Here is a 26,328-nt window from a genome sequence, read left to right on the forward strand (position 1 = left end):
CCCCATCCCCATTCCAACAAAGCCAAGAAGATCAACTACCCAACTACCCAACTAACTACCCACCCAATCAACGACCCAACCAACCTCCAAAACACAACACAACATCGATAAACCCTTCTCGCTGAATATAAGGTTGTGCTTGTGTTATGATTAAATAGTTAGTTAGTTAGCTAGCAAAGCTTTAGACTTTAAGCATACCTACCTACTTACTACATCAGTACGCAATGCATACCGAATAGCCAAGTATTAATTAGATAGATACCTAGGTATGATTAGAAAATAAATATCTTTTTATCTTTTAGCAGTTGTTATTTCTCCCCCCCCCCCCTCCAACACACACACACACATACACAACAAAAAGGACCTCAACTTTAGCAAGAATCTAACGCAAGCTTCAATAGGGAGAAGAAAGCTTAAAAGCAACTCACCAATAGTCTTCAGAAGTAAGTAGAGTTAAAAAATCACCCAAATCACAGCATCATCTCCACCATTTCAATGTGCATCATGATTCTCATTTTTTCTCATCTCCATACATACATCAAACCTTTCAGATCCATTTGAATTCCTCTCTTCAAATAACCCCCTTACCCCTCACACCTTACATATCCATCATCATAATCACTAGCATTCAATACCCCCCACCCTTCCATCAAAACATCCACCAGATTCTCATCAATGCATAATTCTCCACCGCCAAAAAAAAGTAGTAATAGTAGCAAACACTGCCAGTTCGCACAGGAACGAGTGTTATGAAAGTAAATTGATTTGAGCCCTCTGAGAAATTTCCCGGATGGGTGAAATAAAACAAGGCAATTCCATGCACCAAACAAAGATACTTCGCCCAAATTTATTTGACGAAACGTGGTTTATTCCCTTTCCCCAAAAACGCCCTTCGCCATTCTGAAAATAGGTTTGGATGAGATAATCGAAACGAACAAGTACTCGCAGTTGGTGGTATCTACGAAAAAGAAATTGGAAATAATGGCAGAGCTTTTCTGTGCCCATTAATCCATGCATATATCATCGAACTTCGACCAAGATGAATTTCACACTAGCTGCTATGCGCACGCATTAGAAGCTACAGAACTGCTTAGTACAGGCTCTGTGAAAGTTAGAATGTGAATCAGCAAGTGCTTACCCTCGCAAGTGGATCCTCAGCATCTGCCGTTACAAGTGAAGGACTCTCCACACTTCCATGATTTATAGGGCCAGTAGTCGTGTATGCACGAGGCTCAATAGCCGGTCTCATATGGGCTGGTGTGGGACTCGATGCAGGATGCTGTGTACCGCGAGTACCATTTTGCGAGTTGGGGCTCTCCTCATTAGCGGATTGCCTAACCTCCCTACCCTTCTCGAGCAATGCACCTCCAAGAGTTGCACATTTCAAGATGGTCTGAATGAGATGATTTTGTTTCAGAGGCTTAGAAAGATATTCATCCATTTGGGCTTGAATACATTTTTCGCGATCACCCAACATAGCGTGTGCCGTGAGAGCGATAATAGGCGTTCTTTGCGTTCCAAGACTTCGTTCGTACTCTCTAATCTTAGCGGTTGCTTCGAATCCTCCCTGCGATAGTGTTAGTCATATTTCTCCCGTGTTATAATGTGATTGCGCATTGCACTTACCATAATTGGCATTTGAACGTCCATGAGAATAACATCGTATCGTTTCTCCTTGATAGCATCTAGTGCTTCTTGACCATTGCCAACGACAGTAACGACGTGGTGATACTTTTCTAGAATCTTCACTGCTAAGCGTTGATTGACGATGTTGTCCTCGGCCAAGAGAATGTCGAAGGATTTTGTGTTGTCCGCCAATGAGGGTGCAGCTCGGTTCTCCAAGGCAGGGATCATACCGTTGCCAAGATCGATCGTTAAACATGGAGTGGTCATGTAAGAAGTGATACCAAGATCCAAAGCAGACTTCAAGCTGACATGGACGACAGGAGCCAAGAGAACAATTGGGATATACTTGAACTCATCGATTGATCGCAGTTTTCGAGCGGACTCAATTGAGTCCACAACAATCACATCGTAAGTTGAAGCAATCTTCTCCTTGGTCCTTCCATTGCCGAGAAGAATGGTATGCTGCTCAGAGTCGACAACAACGGGTACCAAACCAAGTTGTGTAAGCATAGTGATTATTTCTTTTCCATGACCAGTCTGTCCTTTGTCGATAAACAGAACATTGTGACCTTGATATGGCTTGAGTTGTTTCTGAATGAAGCTGATGTCTGAGGTTGCGAGGCGGACTGTACATGTGAAGTAGAATGAACTGCCCTTTCCGTACTGACTCTTGACCCAAACATCTCCACGCATGAGGTTTACAAGTCTCTTTGAGATTGATAGACCTAGACCAGTACCTCCGAATTTTCTCGTCATAGATCCGTCTGCTTGTTGGAAAGTGTCGAAAATCAAATTGAGTTTATCAGCTTGGATACCGATACCAGTATCAGAAACGCAGAACTCGACTGCATATTCATTTGGCGCACAATGATCTTGTTCGGCTTTTTGGATCGTCAAAGAAACTTCACCATGCTCTGTGAACTTGATAGCGTTTCCAACCAGGTTGAGAATAATTTGTCGAAGACGGAACGAATCACCAACCACGTGATCTGGAACTGAACTATCCACGCGGTAAGTGAGATCTAAGAATTTCTCGTTTGCTTTGACGGCAAGAGTCTTGAGTGCGTTGAAGACGGTTCCTCTAAGAGTGTATGGAATCTCCTCCATGATCATACGGTTTGCTTCGATCTTTGACAAATCGAGAATATCATCAATGATGGTCAATAAACTGTTGGCCAAGTTGTGAACAATGTTGAGCATTTCTCGTTGATATTGAGTAAGATCGGTGTCGAGTGTCAACTGGGTCATACCAATGATACCGTTCATCTATCACCAATGTTAGCGAAAAAGTGAATACATTAGGTTAAGGAGAATGAAAGATTGGTAAAAGGGGTCAGTGATGAACAGAGTGCCTGCCATGTAGAGCATTTCAATGTTCAAGCTAGTACAAACAATTGAAAAGGCACTCGAGCGTAATGCAAGAGAAAACGGAGCGGGGAATAGAGTGGTACTAACAGGTGTTCGAATCTCGTGAGACATATTGGCCAAGAATTCAGACTTCGTTCTGTTGGCAAATTCGGCAGCCTCCCTAGCCAAGGTGTTTCTCTGAATACTGTCCCTCAGATTGTAGACCATCTGGTTGATCTTTCGTTTCAACTCATCCATCTCTCCAGATGCCTCAACAGTGATCAATTTTGTGAAGTCGCCGTCGGTTGCGGCGTTAGTAATATCACCAAAGGCGCGCACTTGAGTTGTCAAGTTGTTAGCCATGGTATTGACATCCGTCGTGATCTCTTTCCAACGGCCGCCAATCCCGGCAACGTCAGCTTGACCACCCATCTTACCATCCACACCCACATCTTTGGCGACTCTTTGCACTTCATTGGAGAAGATACTCAATCTGTCTACCATGTTATTTATGGTTTCCTTTAGTATGAGTATTTCACCCGCAGCAGCAACCTCAATCTTCTGACTCATGTCGCCGTTGGCAATAGCTTGTGTAACAGTCGAGATACCTCGTACTTGAGTAGTCAAGTTTCTGGCCATGGTGTTCACATTTTCGGTGAGGTCTTTCCACTTTCCTTCGACGTTATCAACTTGCGCTTGCCCACCAAGGGTTCCATCAGTTCCGACCTCCCTGGCGACTTTGCTAACCTCAAAAGCGAATGTGCCAAGTCTGTCCACCATGGTGTTGATGGTATCTTTCAGCGAAGCGATTTCTCCCTGAACTTCCACTTCAATCTTCTTGGTCAAATCTCCTCTAGCGACAGCGGTAGTAACCTTTGCGATCTCTCGTACTTGTGTCGTAAGATTCATGGCCATACCATTCACATTTTCGGTGAGGTCTCTCCAAGTGCCTTCAACATCATGCACTGTTGCTTGCCCACCCAGTCTACCTTCGGTACCGACCTCCCTAGCAATCTTCGTGACTTCTCGCGCAAATTGTTGTAATTGGTCCACCATGGAATTTATAGTCTCCTTCAACTGCTTAATTTCACCCTTACACTCTGCCTGAACCTTCTGTGTCAAATCTCCCTTTGCGACAGCTGTTGTGACAATGGCTATATCGCGCACTTGTGTGGTGAGGTTGTTGGCCATAGCGTTGACGTTCACTATCAATGTGTTCCACATGCCTTGGACGCCTTCGATTTCCGCTTGACCTCCAAGAATACCTTCAGTTCCTACATCTCTTGCTACGCGGGTGACCTCGGCGGCGAACGTTCTCAGTTGATCCACCATGGTATTGATCGTTTGTTGCAGTTGGAGTATCTCACCCTGAGCTGGTCTCTCAATCTTTTGTGTGAGATCTCCATGAGCTACAGCAGTAGTGACGGAAGCAATTTCTCGGACTTGATCGGTGAGATTTTGTGCCATAACGTTGACTGTAAATAATTAGTCAGTTCGCCCAGATAAAACAAACAAGGCCTCCAAAGTGGTAAATACATACCATTGTCAGTCAGCTCCTTCCATGTACCATCAACACCAGAAATCTTGGCTTGTCCACCGAGAATACCTTCTGTGCCGACCTCTCTCGCTACACGGGAGACCTCACTCGAGAATATCTGAAGCTGATCCATCATAGTATTGATAACCTAAAAAAAAAAGAGTTAGAGAGGGTGTATGCGGAAAAGTTTGACATGATATGCTTACCCGCTTGAAAGTGGTGATCTCAGGGTCCATCTCCACGGAGTGGATTTGTACCTTCTTACTGAGATCACCTCTAGCTACAGCTGTGACAATCTCTCCTATTTCCCGTAGAGCTTTCTGGAAAGCCTCGTTGGCTTGTTGATGCTTCTTCAGTTCTCTTTCGAGAGCTGCTACGCGTTCGACCTCGAGAACATTGAGTGCTTGTTCTTGTCTCTGCTTCTGCTCAAACAGTTGAGCATGTACACCGGCCAACTCAGATTTCTGACTATCGAGTTGTTTCGATTGATCGTCGACATGTTCGCGGAGTGCTTCGAGTTCCTCATCACTCAATTTTGTAAATTTAGGAGGCCTTTCACCGCCGGTGGGCGCTTCTCTAGCGGCGAGCAACGAATTTACGAGTTGTTGTCGGGAGGTAGTACTCTTTGAGGCACGGGATGGAGCACCGGTGAGTACATCTGCAAAAGCAGATGGTGCTCCTAATTCATTCGGTGTATCTGGTAGGGCTTGATTATTGACTGTGATCGCCTTTGCTTCTAATCTTTGAACTCTTGATACCAAGGCCGTAAGTTCTCGTTCGAGGGCAAGCTTCTCTGATGTAGCTGCACCTGGTAACCTAATCCCTTTATTGCCGTAGACATTCGCTGGTGGAAGTTCGAGACTCGATAATGCGAGAGTTTGCAGGATCGCAATAGTGTGTGCTATTGTAGAATCCCCCATTTTGGTCTCTGTATATGCAGCCAGGCTGCTAAGTCGTAACAAAGAATTTTCCGTCTACCATGAAGTCAAAAATCTCAGTTGGCCGCTTCGACGGTGTCGGATTTTTCGATCGGTAAATGTAATACGAGGTGGTGGTGTCAAGGAGTGGACGAGCTGCAATTTTGTTAGGTTGAGATGAATGGGTGGGTGCGTGGGTGCGTGGGTGAGTTGAGTGAGTGAGTCAAAGAAGACTTCACGATTGCATGACGCTCTTAAATCGAGAGAAAGGGGGGAAGAACTATTACAATGATTGAGAGTAAAATAGGAATTACCTCAACTCTTTTGAAGATGTGTGAAGTGGATGTCTTTTCTCTAGTAGAAAGTCCAACGGCTTGTCTCCCTTGTCAGGTCGACAACTTTTGATCTCCACTACGAAGCGACAATGCCGATTTCCGATTGGAAGGAATTTCAAAACAGGACAGACCCTGATCAAATAGGTGGAAAGGGAATGAATGGATGGGGTGATAAGGTGGGAAAAAAAGAGGTGATGATAGATAAATTATAATACAGAAAATTTCAAGTTTCGAGGAGAGACGGTAGAAAAGGCTGTGTGAGGTTTGAGATGCGAGGTGTGAAGTGTGAGGTGTGAGTGTGACTTGGTTGTATTCCGGACACGAGAGAGTGAGTGTACCAGGGAGGGTAGTTAGGGAGGGAGGGGGTGGAAGTAGTAGTTGTTCTTGTCGTGTTGGAGGATTTCAATTCTTTCTCTCTTTTTGGGAGGGTTTGTATTGGAGGAGGGTGTGAAGAAAGAAGGAGAGAGTTTTCTATACTTACACAGTATGCAAATTGGAGGGAATATAGAAGAAGTTTTGATATTTGTAATCGAAGAGATGGAAGAGAAGGTTGTCTATGTATGTCGGTTGGTAGGTTGGTAGATAGATAGAGAGGTAGAGAGGTAGAGAGGTAGAGAGGTAGGTAGAGGAAGCTTCTCTCCCCCTTCGATCTTGTATGATACTGGTACGAATACCAGAACTGGTATTGATTTGCTGGTATTGATTGTATGGTCTGATATGGACGGTAATATGGTATAATAGGACACCTAGGTAGTAAGTATATTATGCCTTTTTGTCTTTTCCTGTCAGGGTTCTCCCAAATTCACTTTACTTATCTAATTTTCTTAACCACACAGGGGCTTAGCGGTTCACCAGTTTATCGCTTATGTTCCATAGGGACCAAACCTTCCGTTGCTTTGACATGGACGGAATACTACGATACAGTGGACGACCTAGGGAATTGAATCTAATCCACTATATACATGCTAATAATTCATCTAATATCAATTCATTATCAAGGGCAGAAGAATGGGAATGGGAATGGGAAAGAGAAAGAGAAAGAGAAGAATTAAAAATTAAAAATTAAAACAAAAAAGAATAAAGAATAAACAAAGAAAAGAAATACATTTCATTCTATAAATACACCTATCAAACAATCCCTAATCACAAACGGCTTCTCTTTTCTTAGCTATCTCTATTTCTATTTCCATTTCCCTATTTCGCTCAACTATGAATTAAATACCTAGGTACACACACACACACACCGGCTTCTCCAATCCCTCTCCGCTTCGAAACCTATCATTATTAGACCTATCATACTCGAAACGTCAAATTCAACCTTTTCGACGAGCAAGGGATAAAAGAAACGTAAGAATCCTGAATGGCTTGTGTGTCCCAGGGATACATTTGCCAATCCATACCCAAGTAGGTGAGCGAACGAATCGTATCCCATCTCACATTCTTCCACTCTGACCACGACATATTCACCCCACGACGCTTTTGCTTTATATTGGAGGAAATGATCTCTTCTTCTATCCAATGACCCTTCTTTCCAACTGCTGCTCGCCTCAAGATGCAGATGCAGTACTCGGCCATCTCGTTAGCATCCTTAATTCCTCTCTTGCCCACGTTAAAGTGGAATGAGTAAACAGTAGAACTTGGCTATACCGGACTGGGATATACCGGAATATTTTCCTGATTTGATCACTTTTTATATGGGAATACCGGATTTTTGGGCAAAACCAGAATACCGGATACTTTTTTATGATTCCGGTATAAGATTTTGGTGGTAGATTTAACTGAATAAGCTTTTTTTGTTTTGGATGAGTAAGCTTGATTGGCTGATATCACATGATATTTCCGGTGTTTGGAGCTGAAATCGGATATAAATATTGGTTACAGCGCTTGGACCATCATTCTTTATACCGGATTTGATTGGTCGAATTTTTCATTCCGGTATAGCCAAGTTCTACTGTACTTCCATCATCACATCACGAGTCTTTGCACGCATCACGAGTGAGATCGATTTGACACTGACGGCTGAGGCTTATAAGTTGTAATTGTGTCCTTCGTATCGCCAAGTTTGGGATAACGGTTCCTTGTGTTTAATGTTCATCAATCATCAATCATCCCTCCATCCCATCTATTTCATCCTTCCCTTCCCCTTGCCAACACGTTGGGTCCCTGGCATGATTCGAACAACGCAGCCAATCTTAGAAACGGTATAATCTGGGGATAAACCTGGAGAGCGAGAGAAGTTAGAACGTTCGATATATTCCGACTCAAGACCAGCGGCCTCCATCGTCTACCGAAGAGAGAGAGAGTCATTAATCTTGGAAACCCTGACAAGCCTTGATATGTCAATTTGTCAAATCACAAACAGTGTCACCGGAATCGCAGGAATCAACAGAATTGAAACGTTTCAGATTATAGATCATTCGAGTAGATCTCTGCGCCCGATCTTCCATTTCCGCTTCCATCAGACCAAGATTTACGACCAACAGGGCCTGGTGTAATCAAACTTTGGTGACAGTTTCGAGAAGGGATCGACAACAGTTGCATGCATTAACTTAATTCTTATTGCCTGAAAAAGCGAACCTACCTAAGCATCCACATCTACCCAACTAGCGGATGGGACGTTTTTCGGTTAGTACTTCCCATTCTCTTTTCAATACACCGCTGCTTCAACCACCACCCAACGTGGAACGATGATACGGAAGCACGAGAAGCACGAGAAGCACGAGAAGGCCTCGAGCCCCTCCAATTCCTTTTTGCCCATCTCAAAAAGCGGCCTTCGAAATGTGAAGCACCAATAGTTCGTCTTTTGCTTAACTTCGGGGATTGTGCAATCTGCATGCGCAAATGGCATGAGTGGGAACCATCTACGGACCTACCGGTCTTGATTGGCATTGAATGGCATGGTCATCAACTCAACCCCCCTATCAAAATCCATGCGGAGGCTGTGTACTCCGTCGTACCGTACGGATTTTGGTTCAAAGGCTCAAGAATCCGTTGCCGTTACTAATAAGATATCCTGACATATTATCCTGACATATTACCCTACGAAACCTTTTTCTTTGCTTTGCTTTAACCCATCCCGTCCATCAATAGCTTCTTCACACACACGGCAAAACCGAGGCCAACAAAGCAAAGAATGGCATGAAAGAGCCGCTTCATGCTCCATGAGCCTCATTCAAAGAAGCTCCAGTTTTCATACTTCTCTTTCCTTGGCTTTTATGACGTCCTGAGCTGATCTAAATTCAGTTTCTTTATCAAATTTTGAATTTTGTCACCAAAACAATTACCGAAATTCTCATACAAAACACCAGTACCAGTGAGCGAGTCAGTGACAAAGAAAGTCATTCTTCGCCTTCTCCGTTCCAATTCTTTCAAAAGATTCTCCAATCGAATTCAATCCCTCAAATCCGAAAAACAACACACCAAAACCCCTCCAAACCCTGAAAACCCTTTCCCATCCAAAAATGCGAGTCAATCCTCTCTTTTTTTCCCCTTCCCAGTTCCCAAAAATCTCAGGGTCCTAAAATCCTTGGTACAGTGGACCCTTTATTTACCTATTTTAGCACCGAGCTGCCACACTCGCCACGCTTGCCCAAGCTGCCCAGCGAGGTCCGAAATCCCTAACATCCATACCTAACATACCTACTTTTAACCACACTATCCCCTAACCAGCACGCTCCCACTCGCATCTCCATAATTAAGGCTCGGCTAAGCCTACGAGTTGGCCGGCGCTTCGGATCTTTTTGCACGTATGTATGTACGAAGGACATACGGTACCGGTATACGAACGAATATGTTAGGTATGTATGTGTATTTTGCAGATCGACATACCTATTTATCCATAGTTAGATAGATAGATAGACAGATAGCACTTCTCCATTTATTTCTCTCATCAGCTGGGCTCTCAGACCGGTTTAGGTACTTAGTACTTACTTACCGTGTGAATATCCCGCCCGTTCGTATATATATATATATATATGTATATTATAAAATGATTTGTATTTGTCAGGAGGGAATTTGGAAATAGAGCCTGAGACGCTTGTTCCTTGGATAAAATAAAATAAAATAAAATAAAATAAAATAAAATATATACATGGTGGTTTTATATTCTGTATAGCACGGTACAGTACAGTATAGTATATCAATTGATTGATTGATTGATTTAGTTTAACGTCCCGCTCCAGTCCATGACTATATAAGACGGCTAGGCTCTAAAAGCTTAGCAATGCTAGTGAATATCTACAGTAGATATGATCAATTTTGGGGGAGTAAAAACAAATATTGGGGTGCTCTGCCCGATCTCTATTCGGAGTACAAATAGAAATATAATGTCTTCATCCACTGGGATCTTTCCCTCTTCCTTCTTTCCCTATCCCTAATCCTATTAAAGTATCCCGATATCCAATTCTCTTTCAAACTTGGAATCCAATTTGCTATCCCTTCCTTCTATAAGGGGCAAGAGTTATTCCCTCCCGAGTTGCCTCTAGTATAGCAAAAGGTCCTCTTGTTAGTGAGATGAAAATAGAAGGCACTACTCTTCTTTTAATTCTATTTCTTTTAAACTAGCCCTTTGTATATCTTTATAAGCTTGATATCCTCCAGCCCTTATTAGATGTGTATAATCGAAACTGTTGAAAATAGTGGGGTAAAGTCGAACCCTAAGCCCTACAACCCACACACAAATCAATTCGAAAAATTCGAAAATTCGAAAATCGAAGGAAAAACGTTGTATCGTATCGATGCCCAGAATATAGAATTAATTAAAAGGTGATGGCATTCTCTGTATCGTAAAGTCGTATTTGAGTGGCTGAAAGCTAAAGAGAGAGAAAGGGTTGTAATTCGAAGAGAGCGGCGACGAGCTTTATATTGAAAAGACTTTTCCAAAAGAGAGAAAAGGCTAACTTTCCATATTGTATTTGTAGAGGTAGTAATAAAAGGCAGATGTTGAATCTAACTGGGGCTTTTATAACCTTTGTATCCGCGTTGCTTTGCTGGTATTCATCTTTTCGTAGGGATCGCTGTTGCAAAATCGTAATATAATCCTTCCTTCTCTATATCTTTCAAACCCCTTTTCTTCCAATTCTTCCGATTCCATCTGCGACTCAATCTTAGCTCTGCAGACTCTTGAAGAAGAGCTGGAGGTTCGTAGGATGCACCGCGTACAGGTGTTGAGTCTTCGCATCCCGTATAGTATATCAAGAAACTAGGTATAGAGGAATCTTATCCGCGAGTTTGCTATCAAACATTTTATCTCATCTCATCCTCACCCTCCATCTTATAGCACATTGGGCACATTGATACACATACGCATACTATATCTTCAACACTCCAAACTCTATCCTCCATCTCCAGCCCAACGATCACATCCATACGAGCCCAATAGCCTCCCTCCCTATGATACATTTATCTCTTTCTTTCTTTCTTTTCTTTCTTTCTTTCTTTCTTTCTTTCTTTTCTTTCTTTCTTTCTTTCTTTCTACCTTCTCGCTACAAGAATACAGATCCCTTACCTTCCTTACCTTAACTTGCTATCGCATACACACCATACACACCATACACACCATCCCACAAATCCCACCTGCCCACCCCCTCCATATTTCCATATCCCCCCCCCAATCTTTTTCTAAAAAAATCAATAAATCAATAAATCACAATAGCCCTACCTAACATCCAAACCTCCAAATCTACTAGTTATCCCCTCTCCTCTCCTCCCAAACATCCCAATATACATCCTAGCATCGAATTCTCATTCTCATTCTCTATTTTACTTTTTTGCCTCTTTGCGTATTTGATATTCATCGATTCGATAATCCCATCTTATTCTATCCCATCCTATCCCATTATTTATCATCTCAATTCCAAAAAATCAAAAAAATCAAAAAAATCAAAATCATGAATTTAGAAATTATTAGAGATGAAATGAAAAGATAGATAAATAAACTCCTTAAGATATTATAAAGTAAAATATATTAAAGAATATTTATCTATTTATTTATTTAGTATGTATATATATCTAATATATATGTAAAAATTACAAATATAATCTGATTTCGGTTCTAAGGGGTTACAGGTTACATCCAACAATTATATATATATCTATATATTTATATACCTATCTACTTCCCTATACACCCCCCTCCCCCTCTCTTCTCCTTCTCCACCTAGCCAACAAAACGCACAATCCTTTCCAAGTCAAATATTTCTCGAATTAATATCTCAGTATTTCTATATACCTAACCTACATACATATATACACAAAGCCACTACGCCTTCCTTTCACTCTCACCCTCACTTCATTACCCCCCTCCACCTCAGTCCCATCCCGTCCCGTCCCGTCCCATCCCGTCCCGTCCCGTCCAGCCAAGCCAAGCCAAGCCAAACTCAAAGCAAAGCAACCACCACAACCACCACAACTTCAACCCAACCCCTAGCAGCGATAAATCCATCAATCAAGCTGCACACAACAACCATCTCTGCGAGATCTTCAAATGATCATCTCAATAATTAGTTACGTATGGATCCCTATTGTCTTTCCCAAATATCTTCCCACAAACCTCCCATCTTCTGCTCAAATCCCCAAAGTAATAAAAAAAATCTCACCAAACCCCACCGAAACCTCAGAGAAAAGGAATAAAGAATATCTAAATCCCAAAACAAATATGCCAGTGGTATCTCTCAGTCAAAAGAATAACGCCTACCATCTTATCTCCTCTCCTGTCATAGACTCATAATTACTTCCCGTCATGCATAGATCCCATCTTTCTCTCCATTGAAAGGAGCAAGCCTCCTTTATCTCCGAGGCAGATTATTCGCTCCAAATCTTGGTCCACCTCCACTTGCCAAACTTTGTCTCACAATCATTTCGGCCGCTGCAGCTGCGGCTAATCTCTCCTTTTGCCTACTCCTATCTCTCAAATAAGCCGTTGCCTCCGGTCTCATTCTTAAAATTCTCAGAATCATATCATCACTCGGATCAGCCTGTGCCTGTTTCCTCTTCTCCTCCTTGGCCTTTTTCATAGTTCCCAAATTTCTGCTCAACATGATACTCTTACTCCTGCGCATTGAAGTTGATCCCATAAGACCTCCAAAAGAAGCACCGAGAGTAGCAGGCGCCGAAAGACGATTGCGTTGTTGTTGAGCACGTTGAGCGGTTGCAGTGGCCATTCTTTCCGAGGTGCGGATGAGGTTATCGGTGGAGTCAAAGTAGAAGAAATTAAGTGTGGCGAGCTCGGAATATTTGGGGGACTTGAGAACATCAGCGGGCACTCCCATTGCTTCGCCAGTTTGCTCATCCCGGGCATGAAAAAATTCGAATAGAAGTTCAAGCCATTTGAAAACAATGTCCATTTCTTGTTGTGTGAGAGGTCTTTGAGTAGATGGCTTGTCTGAGAGCGGTGGAACTAGAAGACTCTCGAGGGCGATGAGAACTTCCTTCCATAGTCGAGTCATTACCATAATCATGGATGCATCTGTTAAAGTCTGCTTCATGATAGCGAAATTCTCATCGAAGTAATTGAACAGTGGCTTTAAAGCGTTCTCGACATCCTGAGGGGTCAAAGTTGGAGCTATTGATTGTCTGTTCTTCCAGAGACTAGTTACCGATGCTACTGAAATGCCTCGAGATAGTAAGCCCCTTAGGGCTTCATGCGAGAGACTACTATTAATATATTGCGAAAGCTATGATCGTTAGTCTATGGTATGAACTTGTAGAATTTTTGATGAGTTTAAACGTACCTTATCCGTGATCTTTCGTGTCATGTCTCTTTCAGTTCTCTTTAGCAATCGGAATGCCTTACCAAAATAGAATTGGATATCATCACGTTCTCCCTCCATACTGACACGTAACAACAGACGACCTTGAGTATCAAGATTAAGCCAGTACTCACGAGGCATATAATCGCTGAAGTGAGCTGGATCCAATTTCAAAGAAGTTCTTCCAACATAATCATGGTCACCAAATGTATCCCAGTCCCAAATTGTCGCAATAATATTTAGTGGACCTTGAACTGTTATATCCACGGACTCATCCCACCGAGGATTGAGACTTCTCATCACGACTCGAGTCTTGGCTAAGCGCTTTTGATATTCATCACCAAGAACGACATATGGATCGCTGGTGCCGTTAGGGTCACAAGCCTTGAGATCCTCGCCTTCCACGATCTTGATGGTAAATACATATTTCGCAGTTCTTCTCTTTTTCTCTACCGGTGGTGCGTTTTTGGCAAGAAGTTCTGCACATGCATCGACGTTTATAGTTTTCTCAAGAGCATCAAGCTGCTGCACGGCATATTCGATGTTGTTGAGCTTAACAAATGACTGTGATTGCATTAGATATGACCTTCTACATTTGTATATATTGAACTTACTTCGGGGTAGAACTGGAAAGGTTCTATCTTCTCCTTGTTATTCCAAGCCTCTTTAGCCAGTTGCATCCACTTCTCCTGTTTTGTTTGTGACGCAGCCGCTTCTTGCGCGGGAGACAGCCTGTCCATCTCTTTTGAGAATTTTTGCTCGAGGACTTCGCAATATCTCGCCAGTCCAATGCCAAAGGATTTCGCCAGAGCTGTCATGAATTTGGCGTGCTGGATCGTGTCGGCCCAATTTAGTTGGAAGATCTGATCAGCCATTTGATTGAAGAGACGGAATATGTCAATGATAGACACACTATGACGCTCATCATCCGACGGGGTTTGATCAGGATGATCCGAGCGAACTTGAAATTGATCTTGTTTGATAGCTTGGTCAACAAGATCTACCGTTTTCGCATCAGCACTGCGAATCCAGCGCCAAACAAAGTCAGCAAGCAAATCCTCTATATTGAAAGCGAAGGATCTACTGGGTAGAACATTGTGATGAATACTGCGGATCTCAACAAGCTCCTTATATAGATCAAACCCATCCTGTAGAGGGACTTCGCTTTCGTTGGTATGTGCCACGTGCAAGATTCTCTGGATCAAATCGTTCGCATCATCCTCAAAGCTAGGAAACATCGTCTCGACAAGGATTGTCAGAGGATTGACACCCATGATTTCGGGATTTTTTCGATATCTTTTCTGAATTCGCTCACATAATTTTACGACAGATTTCCCCAATTGAACAACATGGAAGAATTCCCATTCCTCTTGATTTTGAGGAACCTCTGCTTCAAGATATTCCCTATACACTTCTGCCGCTTTAGATTTAAGACCCTCAATCAACTGTTCGACATAAGTATCGTAGCCACCAGGGCTTGTTGAGAATAAGGGATCGTTTTTGATATGGGTATCTAAGATGAGCAGGACTGGGCCAGGAGAAGGCGGCTTAGCTTCATAGCAATGTTGTAGAAGATCATATAGATCACGGAGAAGTGCATCATGTAGACTTGTCAAAGTTTGACGGTATAAAGCAAAATCATGTATCGTCCATTCATTTGGATCGAAAGAAGGCAGACTCGCAGTATGTGTATGTGTATGCGTACTTGCACGTTTGTTTTCCAAAGACGATGGTGGGTTCTTGATAAACTCAAAGGCGCTATCAAGCTCATCAAGCCCAATCTCCTGGTCTAAGAATTTTTGGCTTGCGACATCTAAGAACAAAACGAGCCTTGAGATTTGTGGAATTCTCCAGCGAACACACAATTCGGTCAACAACTCTAAAGACTGTTTGCTGAGAGGCTGGGATTCGGCGCCATCAGCTTGAGCATGGATCTGATCATAGGTCATGGCATAAGTCAAGATTGTTCGATAGTATGCTCGTGTATCTGTCGGTATAAATGTATATGTGGACTCTTCCAGAAATATCTTCGAGGGTTCATCGTCCTCAAGGCACAATGAAGACATATCTGCGGGTTGTTCGAAATTGTAACCAGAGCCTCCATCTATGGGGCTTGTTATAGCTATAGATTTAGCCAAGTCTGCATATGCTTGATCCTCAGCACCTGAAGTGGTCATGGAAAGTGGTGGGAGTGGTGGGAGAGCTCTATTCTTGCCGGAAGCCTTAACAAGATCCGGCCTAGCTTGAAGTATCTCCGAAATCATGGCCGAAAGTTCTGGTATTTCTGACCTCTTCCACGTCTGGTATCCCTCATCAACGTCAAAATCCTCGCTTCGTAGAGTTCGTTTAGTGTTTGCATTCAAGCAATGCTGGTAAGATTTCAGATCATTGAGCGCTGCGGACTCCGTCCAGATACTTTTATTCAAGTCAATGTCTGTTTGAACTTCCGAATTACTCATACCAAATATTCTTCCAACAACTTGTGCCATGGGCATATCCTTAACATCGTAGCTTACTGGTGCGGTCACTTCAATGGAATGGCCCCCGCCAGGAGCAGTGGAAGAGTTGACGTATAGATCTTGCGAATTCGTCAATAGCTTATTCTCCAAGGTTGACAAACGACTCATCAGCTCGGGTCGATCTTTGTCCTTGTCAAGATCCTTGAGAGTTGCACTAATCAGTCTCACGAACAGAGCCACATGGCGATCCACAAGGGCTTTCCACGATTCATCATCCGCCGCTTTGCCCTTTTGTAAAGATTTAGTGGTATTTGAATAGAATATCAAAACCAAGTCTTCAACACGTCTCTCTTTGTCCATACGCTTTCGAAATCCTGGTTCAGTAAGAGCTGTATAGGCCTCTGCGAAGGTTCTCTTGACAGCCGGCTCCTTGTATTCTGGGCGCCTCTCCGTCCCTGTTAAGACGCCTTGCAAGCGCTTCTCTAGCTGCGACATAAATCCATGAGGGAATTTGGTCTTCGTGTCCTTCATAAGAGAAAAATCCTGCATCAACTCTCCTATCATGACACTCTTCCTCGAAATGATCTTTCTCTCTGCGGGGATGTATTGTTTGGTCTTTCGTCGAGGTTGGAGAAGGTGGTGCAGATATGCAACCCTGAGTGCGAATGTGTATGCATCGGTATAACCAATAGCTTTCGGTCGTGATCGAGAACTATTTCGAGATATAGACATGCGCTCATTATTTGCAAGACTGTTCACCCGACGGTTGGGGCGAGTTCGAGAGGCGGACGACATCTTGTCCCCTTGAAGAGCAGTTATGCGACAGGTAGACAGAGAGGAAGGGAGGTTTGAGGGGGAGGATACCAAGTCTTCGTTCAATGTCCTTAGGAAACCAGATTTATCTTTTCCCAATGCTTAGGTATGCGATTTCAGATTGTAGAACTCTCTGATTGGGTACGATGGTTGTAAGAACATTAATATATCTTGACAATGAAATGCGATAATAAATTCAAACAGGCACAGGACGAAGGAGGGAATGAGGTATTGAGGTAACCTTTTTTTATGGTAGATGTCAGGGAGAGGCGTAAGAGGCAACGGTAGGCCAAATGGCAGCCAGCCCATGAAAATGGGAGGACGCAGGACTGACGATTAGGAGAGAATCTTAAGTTCCAGGGGGTCGCTAATCTGGTAATCTATATTTCCAGGGTGTCAGATGCTCTTTAAATTGATCTGATGAGTGTGCGGGTGGTGGTCGCGCTGCTTATGTTTTTTGAGGGACAAGACAAGACAAGCTCGAGACAAGTACAAGTTCCAAGTTTGTTTCTTGGAAGTGGTGTGTGCACATGTGTGCCAACCGGGGAATTAATGTTGATGTCTATTATTATTCTGTAGTAGTGAAAGTAGGTAGTAGGTAGTAGGTACCTAGGTATCAATATATATATAGGTAGGTAGGTACCTATATATATCAAAGAAACTGTGGATTGGAAATGGGGGGAACGAAAACGATTCAGAATCAGATGATGTTTTGTTATTCAATTTCCCCCCTACATTGATATTAAAAAAACAAATACTGAAACTTCGTATCTTTGTATTATCGTCTCTTTTCCATGCCTAGGTACCCAGTAGTCTATCTATCTATCTGATGGATCCTTATCCCTTTCTTATGCGTATGGGGATCTCAGACTTCTGGTGGTTATAATCGGTTCTACGTATATCTAGATTGTTTATATAACAAAATGGAGTACCTACCGAGCATAGGTATATATGTGTGTATAAATAGAGAATATATAAATGGGTATAAATAGAGAGTATATATATGTACCTAGGTAGTATATAAATAGAGAGTGAAGTTTGAGAATTACTCTGCTGTGATAAATACGAAACCACTTTATATACCTCCAGCTACTCTGTATGGGAGGTACCCAGGTCTTCAGCAGAACTCTATAGTGGCCGGGTCCCGAGCGCGTGTACCTAATATTGCCTACCTGCGTTGCATAGGTACTAGTTAGTAGGTAAGGAGGGAGATTGTGGTGCCTGAAAATCATCCATTAGGCATCTATTTTAGTGGCCCATGAGCTCGATGCCGCAATTGGCTGTATCCATTGACCTCTCAAGCACCTACCTACTCCATAAGGTTCATTCATTGTACCGCTATCCATCTAGGTATATACGAACTTCAACCACCTAATAATACCATCTACTTAAACAATTAATTCCTCCCCCCCTTCTCCAAAAGGCAAAAATTATCAACGGAGAATTATGGTTTGATCGCAGAGACTCACATCATTATATGATCAATCTATTACATGTCACTCAACTATGCTGGTTGCTCAAACGAGGGGAAAGTACTACTTACTACCATCACCGTGAACGATTCTATATACAGTCCACCTACTCAGATCTCAATACTACAACGCAATGACAAGCCACCTTCCTCCTCCTGATCCCCAACTCGATGATATTGTATCACAATCCGATGAATCTTCCCCTTCTGGCCCAAGAACTTCCGCCGCTGCACAATCATTTGATACTTCCTTGTTACCTGACATTATTGCTTCCGGTAGTGTAATGGCTACACCAACAACTTCCGGAAAGGCTGACGAGGCTATGATCGATGCAAGGACTAAAATTTCCAGCCTACTACCAAAGGATAAAGAACAAGAATGGTCTGCGGTAGTGGAGAAAAGGAATGGCCCTCTTCGATTATTGGATCTGCCCATGGACGTTCTCAAAGAGATTGTGAAGGAGGTAGACTATTGATTCACTTTTCAGCCACCTCGTTCAAAGCTGATGGAACATTTAGGTTACTCATACCAATGACTTAACTTCTCTTGCCCTCACCCATTCTGCTCTGCATAATTTAGCAATACCTTATATATATTCGCGGTTTGATATCGTCTGGCCCGATGCACATGCTACGTCTGACCCGAGGACCGGAGTCGATGCGCTTACTTATGGACTTTCTACTCTCTGTATGGGCAATGCCTTCACGAATCCAAATTCGACACAATCTTTTGTTTGCAAGCATTGCGGAACAGACAATTCTATAGATTGCAGCCATGAGGCCAAACCGGAGCCCTCTAGCATCCCTAGGCGGGTCGGTAATGAATATCCACAGTTTACTAGAAAGTTTTCCCTTGGAAACGGACCTACCGACTGGGTACAGGAATACCTCATAACTAAAGAAAGTGGGAAGATGTTAGGCACGCTTGTTGCGTTGGCCGTGGCGAGAATGATCAATCTAGAAACATTTGTTTGGGATATGCCAACAGGGGTGTTGAGAGACGTTTGGCTTGCTCTATCCTCTTTACAATACAAGAGTCCAAAACAAGAATGTCGCTTAGAACGTGTTTGGGTCAGGTGGCATGATAATACCGAAGCTATTCACATGTCTTCATCACAGAACCCAAGCACACCATCTACTACTACGAATCAAATGTTGGCTGGGAAGACAATGACTTCGATAGGCTGGTTATTACCATCCGGTTCTTCAATGATTCCGTCGGCTCCCGTACAAACCATGGCATATTCACAAGGTCGTGTGGAGTATCCTACACTTAGCGTACTCCCTCCATTACAAAGCTTGTCTGTGTTGGACATTGACGAACTAGATTATCTAGACGAGATGAGTGTTTTGATAGAGCGTTCAAAGGACAAACTTCGGGAACTTCGTGTCGGTATCTCCGCGAAGGCCACCCAACGCGATTTTGCTCTTCCATGGGACGGGCCTGAGCTCCAACAGGTTGATCACGAGGCGAAGTGGCCCGGTGCCAGTAAGATTGGCGAGCGAAGATTAGGTGGGGTACTAGGCACTATTCTGGGTCGCATCTTCGATATCCGGAACAAACGAAGGATAAAAAGTGAGAGGACAAAGGGTCCAAAACTTGGTTCTTTTTTGGCGAATAGCCAGGTGCAACCCCAACAAAGTAGCATCGACGCCGCGGAAAATGTACTTCCTGAAATAGCCGGAAATGATTATACGGAGCCAAGCTGGAGCGATAAAGATATTCCAGTAGCGTCAGGTGCACTCAATCCACAGGGAGTAGAATTCAATATTGAAGCAGAGTCCATTCCAGATAATGTTGATCCTGGCCATGAAGATTTCCTTTCGAGCACTCTATTATCGCCTCACTCTGATATGGATTCGCTTACCGCGCTGATATCCGAACATCAACTTACATCGGATAACGATACTACGGTCAATGACATACTACAACCACCTGTACCTTCCGATATCCCTGCAGAACCTCCTTTGCGAAGTTCTCAATCATCGAATAGAAAACAAGCACACTTTTCGGAAATTTTCCCCGCTGGTAGAGACAGACTTGAGGGTAAACTACGCTTACAGACATTGGAACTGGAGAGAGTTCCTTTATCTGTTTATGTACTGCACAGAGCTTTCGATTGGTCAGTTCTGACCAATTTGACTATTCTCGACTGTCCACACCATGATAAGCTTTGGTCCATACTCAAAAAGCATTTCGCGCCTTCGCCATTAGGCAATCATACCTCGACAAAGCATAGCACACAAATGCTATATCATCTAAATCTTAAAAAGATCCATACTGACGCAGCATCTCCTTCTCTGATAACTTTTTTGAAAGAAACATTGGCGCCAAACACTTTAGAAACACTATTCTTGCAAGACAGAAAACGAGCACCAAACTCGTCGGTGACAATCGTAAGCTCAATATGTGTGTGAGTATTTAGTAGAGTGCTGACGCGACCATAGGAATCCATCTATCGGGGGCCACTCAAGAGACATCGTGCTAGTCTTAAAAAGCTATTGTTGGATAGCTCCGAAAGACCTCCAAGGAATGTGAATAGTTCAGTCGAATCCACCAAATGGAAAGCCTGGATGCCCAACCGTGATGTCTTGAATTTCATCACTAGTGGCCGTATGAGCAATCTTCGCGAATTAAGTATTGCAATTGACTATAAAGACTGGGTAAGTGTTCCCAGAATAACCCTTTGACTTACAATTCGAACCTCGTCAATATGAAATTACTGCATCGTTATTGCAATATCTAATAATGGCTAGCACCACTTTCTTCAACGTCTTCCTCAAGTACCCCATCTCCGCTCTCTCAGTGTTCCTTTCATCGCCGACCACATCACACCCGCATTCGACCCCAAAGAACTCGCTCACCAGATTCTTGACGTAATTTTCCTCCGCCCAGAAGTCGAACTTTGCTACGTAGGTATATCGCATAAATGTTTCGAGATACTGGAAAATCGCCCTCACGAGGAACCATTACTTTCTTCACATGATACCCACACATCAGCTGCAAACGGCGGACCTGTAACCGATGACGAAGAGGAGGAGGATGATGATGATGGGAGTGATGAAGAAGATGATGATGATGAAGGGGACGAAGAGGAAGACGATAATGGGACGGCTATTGCTCCTATCGATCCAGACGAAACAGAGGATGAGCTATCGGATAGTGATGAACATGACGACGGTGAGAGCGACGAAGACAGCTGGGATGGGGCCAGTGATTGTGATGGTAAGGGGAAGGTGAGGTTGAGGTTAAGAGAAATCTTATTTTATGATGATAAGGTTGCTATATTTAAAGCAAGGCATGGTAGACTTTGAAGGCGTGCGCTGGTTGCGAGGAGTATCATTTAATAACTCAGGAGAGTATGAAAATAGGGATAGGATATGTCTTTGCATGGGGTTTTATGGGGCAATATGGAATGTTGACACGATATAATACGGAGAAGCGAACACTTGATACACGTTTCTCTTTTTCCTTTGTATGGGAGGACATCACTTCAAAAGCTAAAGTGCAAGGAATTATAGGATGGGAAGGATGGATGCTTTTTACACGGAGTATATCATGTGAACAGGCATGCATGGTTGCATGGAGGGATGGCTATTTCGTCAATTATATTAGGAGACACCGGACAAATCGACGAATCCGGACATGGTAGGGCGAATGAAATCTATTTCGTACTTTGAAATGCTTTTTGCTTTGAAAACATGGCGAAGGGGAATGCTTGAGCTTTGGCGAAAAACATCTAACACTTGACGCGGCGTGAAATAAATACCATGGTTTTCAGAGAAGAGGAAGAAAAGACATGTTAATGTTGACTTCAATCTTTGTTCTAAACGACATTCGAATTTGGAGGCAGATCACGGTGATGAGCTGGCTGCATATTAAGAAGGCTATCCAGAGTTGATGTTTTTCCTTGGTATATTTTAACTTTTTCCTCCGTCAATATTCCTCGTCAGTTCTAATCCTTCATGAGAGAATTTAGAACTACTGGTATATACTTTCCCCGCCGAAAATTCAAAGACATAATACTAAACAAGAAAGGAAAATACTAATCCAAAAGAAAAGACCCCATCTCATCTCCCTCCAACCTGTCCCTTCGGAATAGGTTTTACCCACGACACTGCTACATTTACCGCAATTGTGAAGACGCCAATAATCCAAAAACACTTCGCATAATCTTTCCCTTCGTAGCGGAAAATAATCGCAAATACGATTCCTCCCAAATTTCCACACGCGCCAACGACACCGCTAATGATTCCATTGGCAAATGGATGGATATGGGGCACGAGCGAAAAATTCGCCCCATTGCCTGCTTCGAGGAAAAGTCCCATGCCTGCTACGAGTCCAAACATTGTGGAGTGACTATGTGAATCCGTGAGTCCGATGGCGATCAAAAAGGCGCCGGTGAAAATGGCAAGAGTGTGTAGCCAAATTTTCTTCGCCCAGACGTTTCCTGTTTTGCGATAGAGAAGATCGGAGAGAATGCCGCCTAGAGGACGGAAAGCAACGTTGAGGAGACCGAACATGGCTGCCCAGCGACCGGTTCCGGCTTCGCCTAGTTTGGGGAAGTTTTTGAGATAGTAGGAGCCGAGGATGGAGTTGATGGCTAGCTCGGCGCCGAAGGAACAGAAGTAACAAGAGGCGACGAGGAGGGTTTGTGGGGTGAGGATTACGTTGAGGGCTTCTTTGAAAGAGGGTTTTTGGATTACTTCGCCGCGAGCGATAGTAAGCATTTCTTGGGGAGGGAGGGGAGCTTCGTTGTTGTAGGGTTCTGCGGTGCTATGCTTGGCGGATGCGATTTGTGCTTCTTCTTCGAGACGTTTTTCGTTGCCGAAGGTAGAGTTTGAGGATGAGACGGGATCGGTGGGTGAATGGATGTTATCAGGCTTGCGGTCAGTGATTGAGCCAGGGACGGATACTATATTGTCCGAGGGGCTGTGTATGCCGTGAGCTCGGAGATTTTGTTGGACGGCGAGGTGCCGATCTGACCATTTGCCAGTTGGAGTATCAGGGCAGAGGATGAGCATCGATATGGCTGTTGTGGTTATGAGAATAAAGGGGACGATGAAGGATACCCTCCAGGCGACGTGGGAAGTGAGTCCTTGGTTCAGTATCAGAGAGTCGACAATGGCTGGCATGACGAAATAAGTTATTCCTCCTCCACTGTGTGAGCAGATGTTAGTATGCGATAGTTGCTAAGTGGGGTGTTATGTATGTCAAGGTAGTTACTTACGAATTTCCCCAACCCCCAGTCAAGGAGTTGGCCGTACCAACAATGTTCTTGTCGAAAAAACCAGTGGACCATACTTGACATGGAACAAAAGAACCGCCGAGTATACCAACGAAGAATCGGAGGACCATAAGACCGGTTGCAGACGTCACGGTGCCGGCAAGAGCAGTCGGAATGGCTCCGAGTAGTAAGCATCCTGCAAATGTAACCTTGGGGCCGAAATGATCGCAGCATGGGCCTGCGACTAATCGGACGAGGAGTCTGTAGGGTGAGTGTTAGTATTTTGAATAAACACTGTACATGCAGTTTATTATACATACGTCGCCACAAGAGCAATAATGTTGGAATTTGCAATCTCATTTTGAGTGAGATGAAGATCTTTCTTGATTGTGAGAGATAGCTGGAACAGGTCAGAAAGCGAAGAACGACAAGCGATAGAACTAGATCATACCAATGGCGGGAAGGCATACCTGATACAAGAATTAGCGTGATGTGAGGATAATAAACAAAGGGGGGGTTGGATGACTAACCAGGACCAAAAGGCTATCAAGAAGCCCCACCAGGAAAAGAAGAACACTCTGCCGTATTTGTTGAACGGATTGAGTACGGGGATAGATCGAGCTTTCCCATTGACTGGGTTGATCTCTGGCGCTTGCCAGAGTGTTTGGATTTTGAACATGGCAAAGCTGGTATAAAATTTGAGATGAGAAGAGAGTTGTCAATTGAGACTCGTTCTGTCTGGATTATTTCTGAACACGACTAATTTTTGAATTCTCAACTCGAGTAGATACAGATTGTTATAAATTGCTGATCATCTGAATAAGGAAATCGAACGCATATATAAATTATGAAATGATATAGCCTGAGATCATAGATAAGTGACGCTCGCCCACTGGTAGTTGAAGCATCTCCGGCAGAGCAATCTTAGGATGAATCTATAGGGCGAGTTAATAATGCCATGGATCGCTTCCTTGCGCAGATCGAAGGTCGACCAGATGTTTGGCGCAGGTACGGAACACCTCGTCTGTGCTTGATAGATAAGCTGCGAGCCGGGTGCAGTGTAGGTGATGGGTTGGAGTGGGAGATCTATGTTTGTGAGGTCGGGGTCGAGATCATTCTTGGGGTTTGTACACGGTTGATATGATTGAATATGCAATACTGTCACGGGAAAATTCTCTCGAGAGTAACCCGTGGAATGTTGAGGGACAATGTTGACCACGTCTTAACTTTTACTTGGATTGTGAATTCTTTCCAACATTCATGTGACTCGAGAGCTGAAAGCAATGCTCGCGAAAGCAATGCCGTGAAATAGACGGCGTCTTTGCATTCTTACTCCTAAGCATCATGTATTTGCTTCCCCGAGCATATATCCTAGTGCCCTGGGGTTATCTTGATAGAGAGTAATCACAGGCACCGTCATAGATGAATTGTCGCGCCCATGATTTGAATGTGTATGGACACTCATTAAAAGAAGCTCGGCGCAAGCAAACCTTAATTTCAAAATAGCCAATGATGGTGGCTAAAATCTAACAAATCGGTGTCATCACCAAGCAAAGACTGGTTGGAGGCAGCTCTGAAGGTCCTGGAGGGGAGAGAAACGCTTGAATGAGGAAGTCGTGTCGTCGGGTCGTCGCTTCTTATCTTTGACGAGGCTTAGCGAAGCCGAGAACGGGAATCGACCCACCTTGGAGATAAGGATTGTGGGGGAAAATTTCGAGTTCTGATGGTTCTGCTGTGAAAAAGAAATGGAGGAGATTGTCGGTGCTGCATCTGTGATATATATGTATCTTCCTTCTCCGCGGCCACTCGCGTCTGGAATTTCTCGCTGTCACAATTTTCGATTTCGATGTACGGCTGAGAAATAGATACCTAAGGTTACCTACCTAGTGTTTTGTGCGAGTTTCCGTTCCCGTTTCGGTAGTAACCATGCATACTCGAGAAGATGTGTTCACCAGACCAAGTACCTCTGCAAAATTGGTGGCAACAATAGATTATAGCATATTCAATAATTGTTCCTCGAGATACATTATTCCAGAGTTATGTATGGGTTCAATTACCATTCTTCAATCCGTTCCTGGCCGCGGAGATGATCATTTCACTGTCTTGAGATCCTCAGGGTCCATCGTCTTTATAGTTGGTTTCATATCATATTTGTAGGGAGATAAGTAGATAAGTCCCCCACGATAGTGTTATCTTTCATATCTTTGATATCTCTGATATGTGCTCTGGCAACAAACCAATCATCGTTCTTCGTGTTGCTCTGCCGTCTTACATACATTAAGTATTTTGTTGGACGCCAGGTACAAGTGGGTTTTCAACAATATATGTTCTTTTTAGCTTTCGAGAAGCAAAAGCTTAATTGACCAGCTCGTCATTCGCACAAGATATATGGCTGGTTGCTTGATAAGAGCTTCTAATGAGTCTCCTGTTGAACGTACCAAGAGCGGATCAATACAACGTGCAACCTCGAGTTTCAGCGGTAACTTATTTCCAGGGCGTTGAGCTTCAAAGTAGCCGCAGAGGCCTCAAGTACTTGTACCAATCGGTGCCACACCTTGTTTTTATCTGAGCTATGCCTGTGTGGACTTTCTAGTATGTTTGGTAGAAATATGATATGTTGAATCGTCAATGAATTTCATCTAATCTATATGGTTCTTGATAGGCTGGAGGAGGTTTGTGTATATAGTCCCTCTACCTTCACTACTTCTGCCCCTCATTTAAGAAAGACTTGGATCGTTTCATATCATCCTCCATTTCTTCTAATATATCAGCATGTTCACACCAGAAGTTTGCGGCGTAAGAAAGAAACCAGTTGGCATCTTCACTGAGTCCTTGTCTCCCATCGCT

General features: G+C 43.5%; 5 protein-coding genes across 5 annotated transcripts; 2 read left to right on the plus strand and 3 right to left on the minus strand.

The window, feature by feature from the left end:
- Positions 1-1,051: 1,051 nt before the first annotated feature.
- Positions 1,052-5,430, minus strand: EAF02_000423 (uncharacterized protein; the record flags this gene model as incomplete). The annotated part of the gene is made up of 6 exons (XM_038896471.1): positions 1,052-1,078; positions 1,139-1,567; positions 1,627-2,892; positions 3,082-4,448; positions 4,514-4,658; positions 4,717-5,430. 6 exons carry the CDS (start codon positions 5,428-5,430, stop codon positions 1,052-1,054), a joined length of 3,948 nt encoding a protein of 1,315 aa, XP_038763330.1.
- Positions 5,431-6,248: 818 nt separating this feature from the next.
- Positions 6,249-6,706, plus strand: EAF02_000424 (uncharacterized protein; the record flags this gene model as incomplete). The annotated part of the gene is made up of 2 exons (XM_038896472.1): positions 6,249-6,320; positions 6,599-6,706. The coding sequence occupies 2 exons, from the start codon at positions 6,249-6,251 to the stop codon at positions 6,704-6,706; spliced, it is 180 nt and encodes a 59-aa protein (XP_038763331.1).
- A 5,387-nt stretch (positions 6,707-12,093) lies between these two features.
- EAF02_000425 (uncharacterized protein) lies at positions 12,094-17,107 on the minus strand. The gene is made up of 3 exons (XM_038896473.1): positions 14,125-17,107; positions 13,493-14,074; positions 12,094-13,435 (listed from the first exon to the last, which is right to left on the minus strand). Exons 1-3 carry the CDS (start codon positions 16,762-16,764, stop codon positions 12,548-12,550), a joined length of 4,110 nt encoding a protein of 1,369 aa, XP_038763332.1. The 5' UTR covers positions 16,765-17,107; the 3' UTR covers positions 12,094-12,547.
- A 1,006-nt stretch (positions 17,108-18,113) lies between these two features.
- On the plus strand, positions 18,114-22,010 carry EAF02_000426 (uncharacterized protein). The gene is made up of 4 exons (XM_038896474.1): positions 18,114-18,717; positions 18,773-20,650; positions 20,702-20,917; positions 21,011-22,010. The coding sequence occupies exons 1-4, from the start codon at positions 18,388-18,390 to the stop codon at positions 21,566-21,568; spliced, it is 2,982 nt and encodes a 993-aa protein (XP_038763333.1). The 5' UTR covers positions 18,114-18,387; the 3' UTR covers positions 21,569-22,010.
- Positions 22,011-22,324: 314 nt separating this feature from the next.
- On the minus strand, positions 22,325-24,160 carry EAF02_000427 (uncharacterized protein; the record flags this gene model as incomplete). Its single annotated transcript, XM_038896475.1, has 5 exons — positions 22,325-23,414; positions 23,485-23,742; positions 23,802-23,881; positions 23,933-23,951; positions 24,012-24,160. 5 exons carry the CDS (start codon positions 24,158-24,160, stop codon positions 22,325-22,327), a joined length of 1,596 nt encoding a protein of 531 aa, XP_038763334.1.
- Between the last annotated feature and the right edge of the window lie 2,168 nt (positions 24,161-26,328).

The sequence above is a fragment of the Botrytis sinoallii genome (assembly GCF_014898435.1).
Source record: "Botrytis sinoallii strain Bc 23 chromosome Unknown BSIN_001, whole genome shotgun sequence".
NCBI classification, from domain to species: Eukaryota; Fungi; Ascomycota; class Leotiomycetes; order Helotiales; family Sclerotiniaceae; genus Botrytis; species Botrytis sinoallii.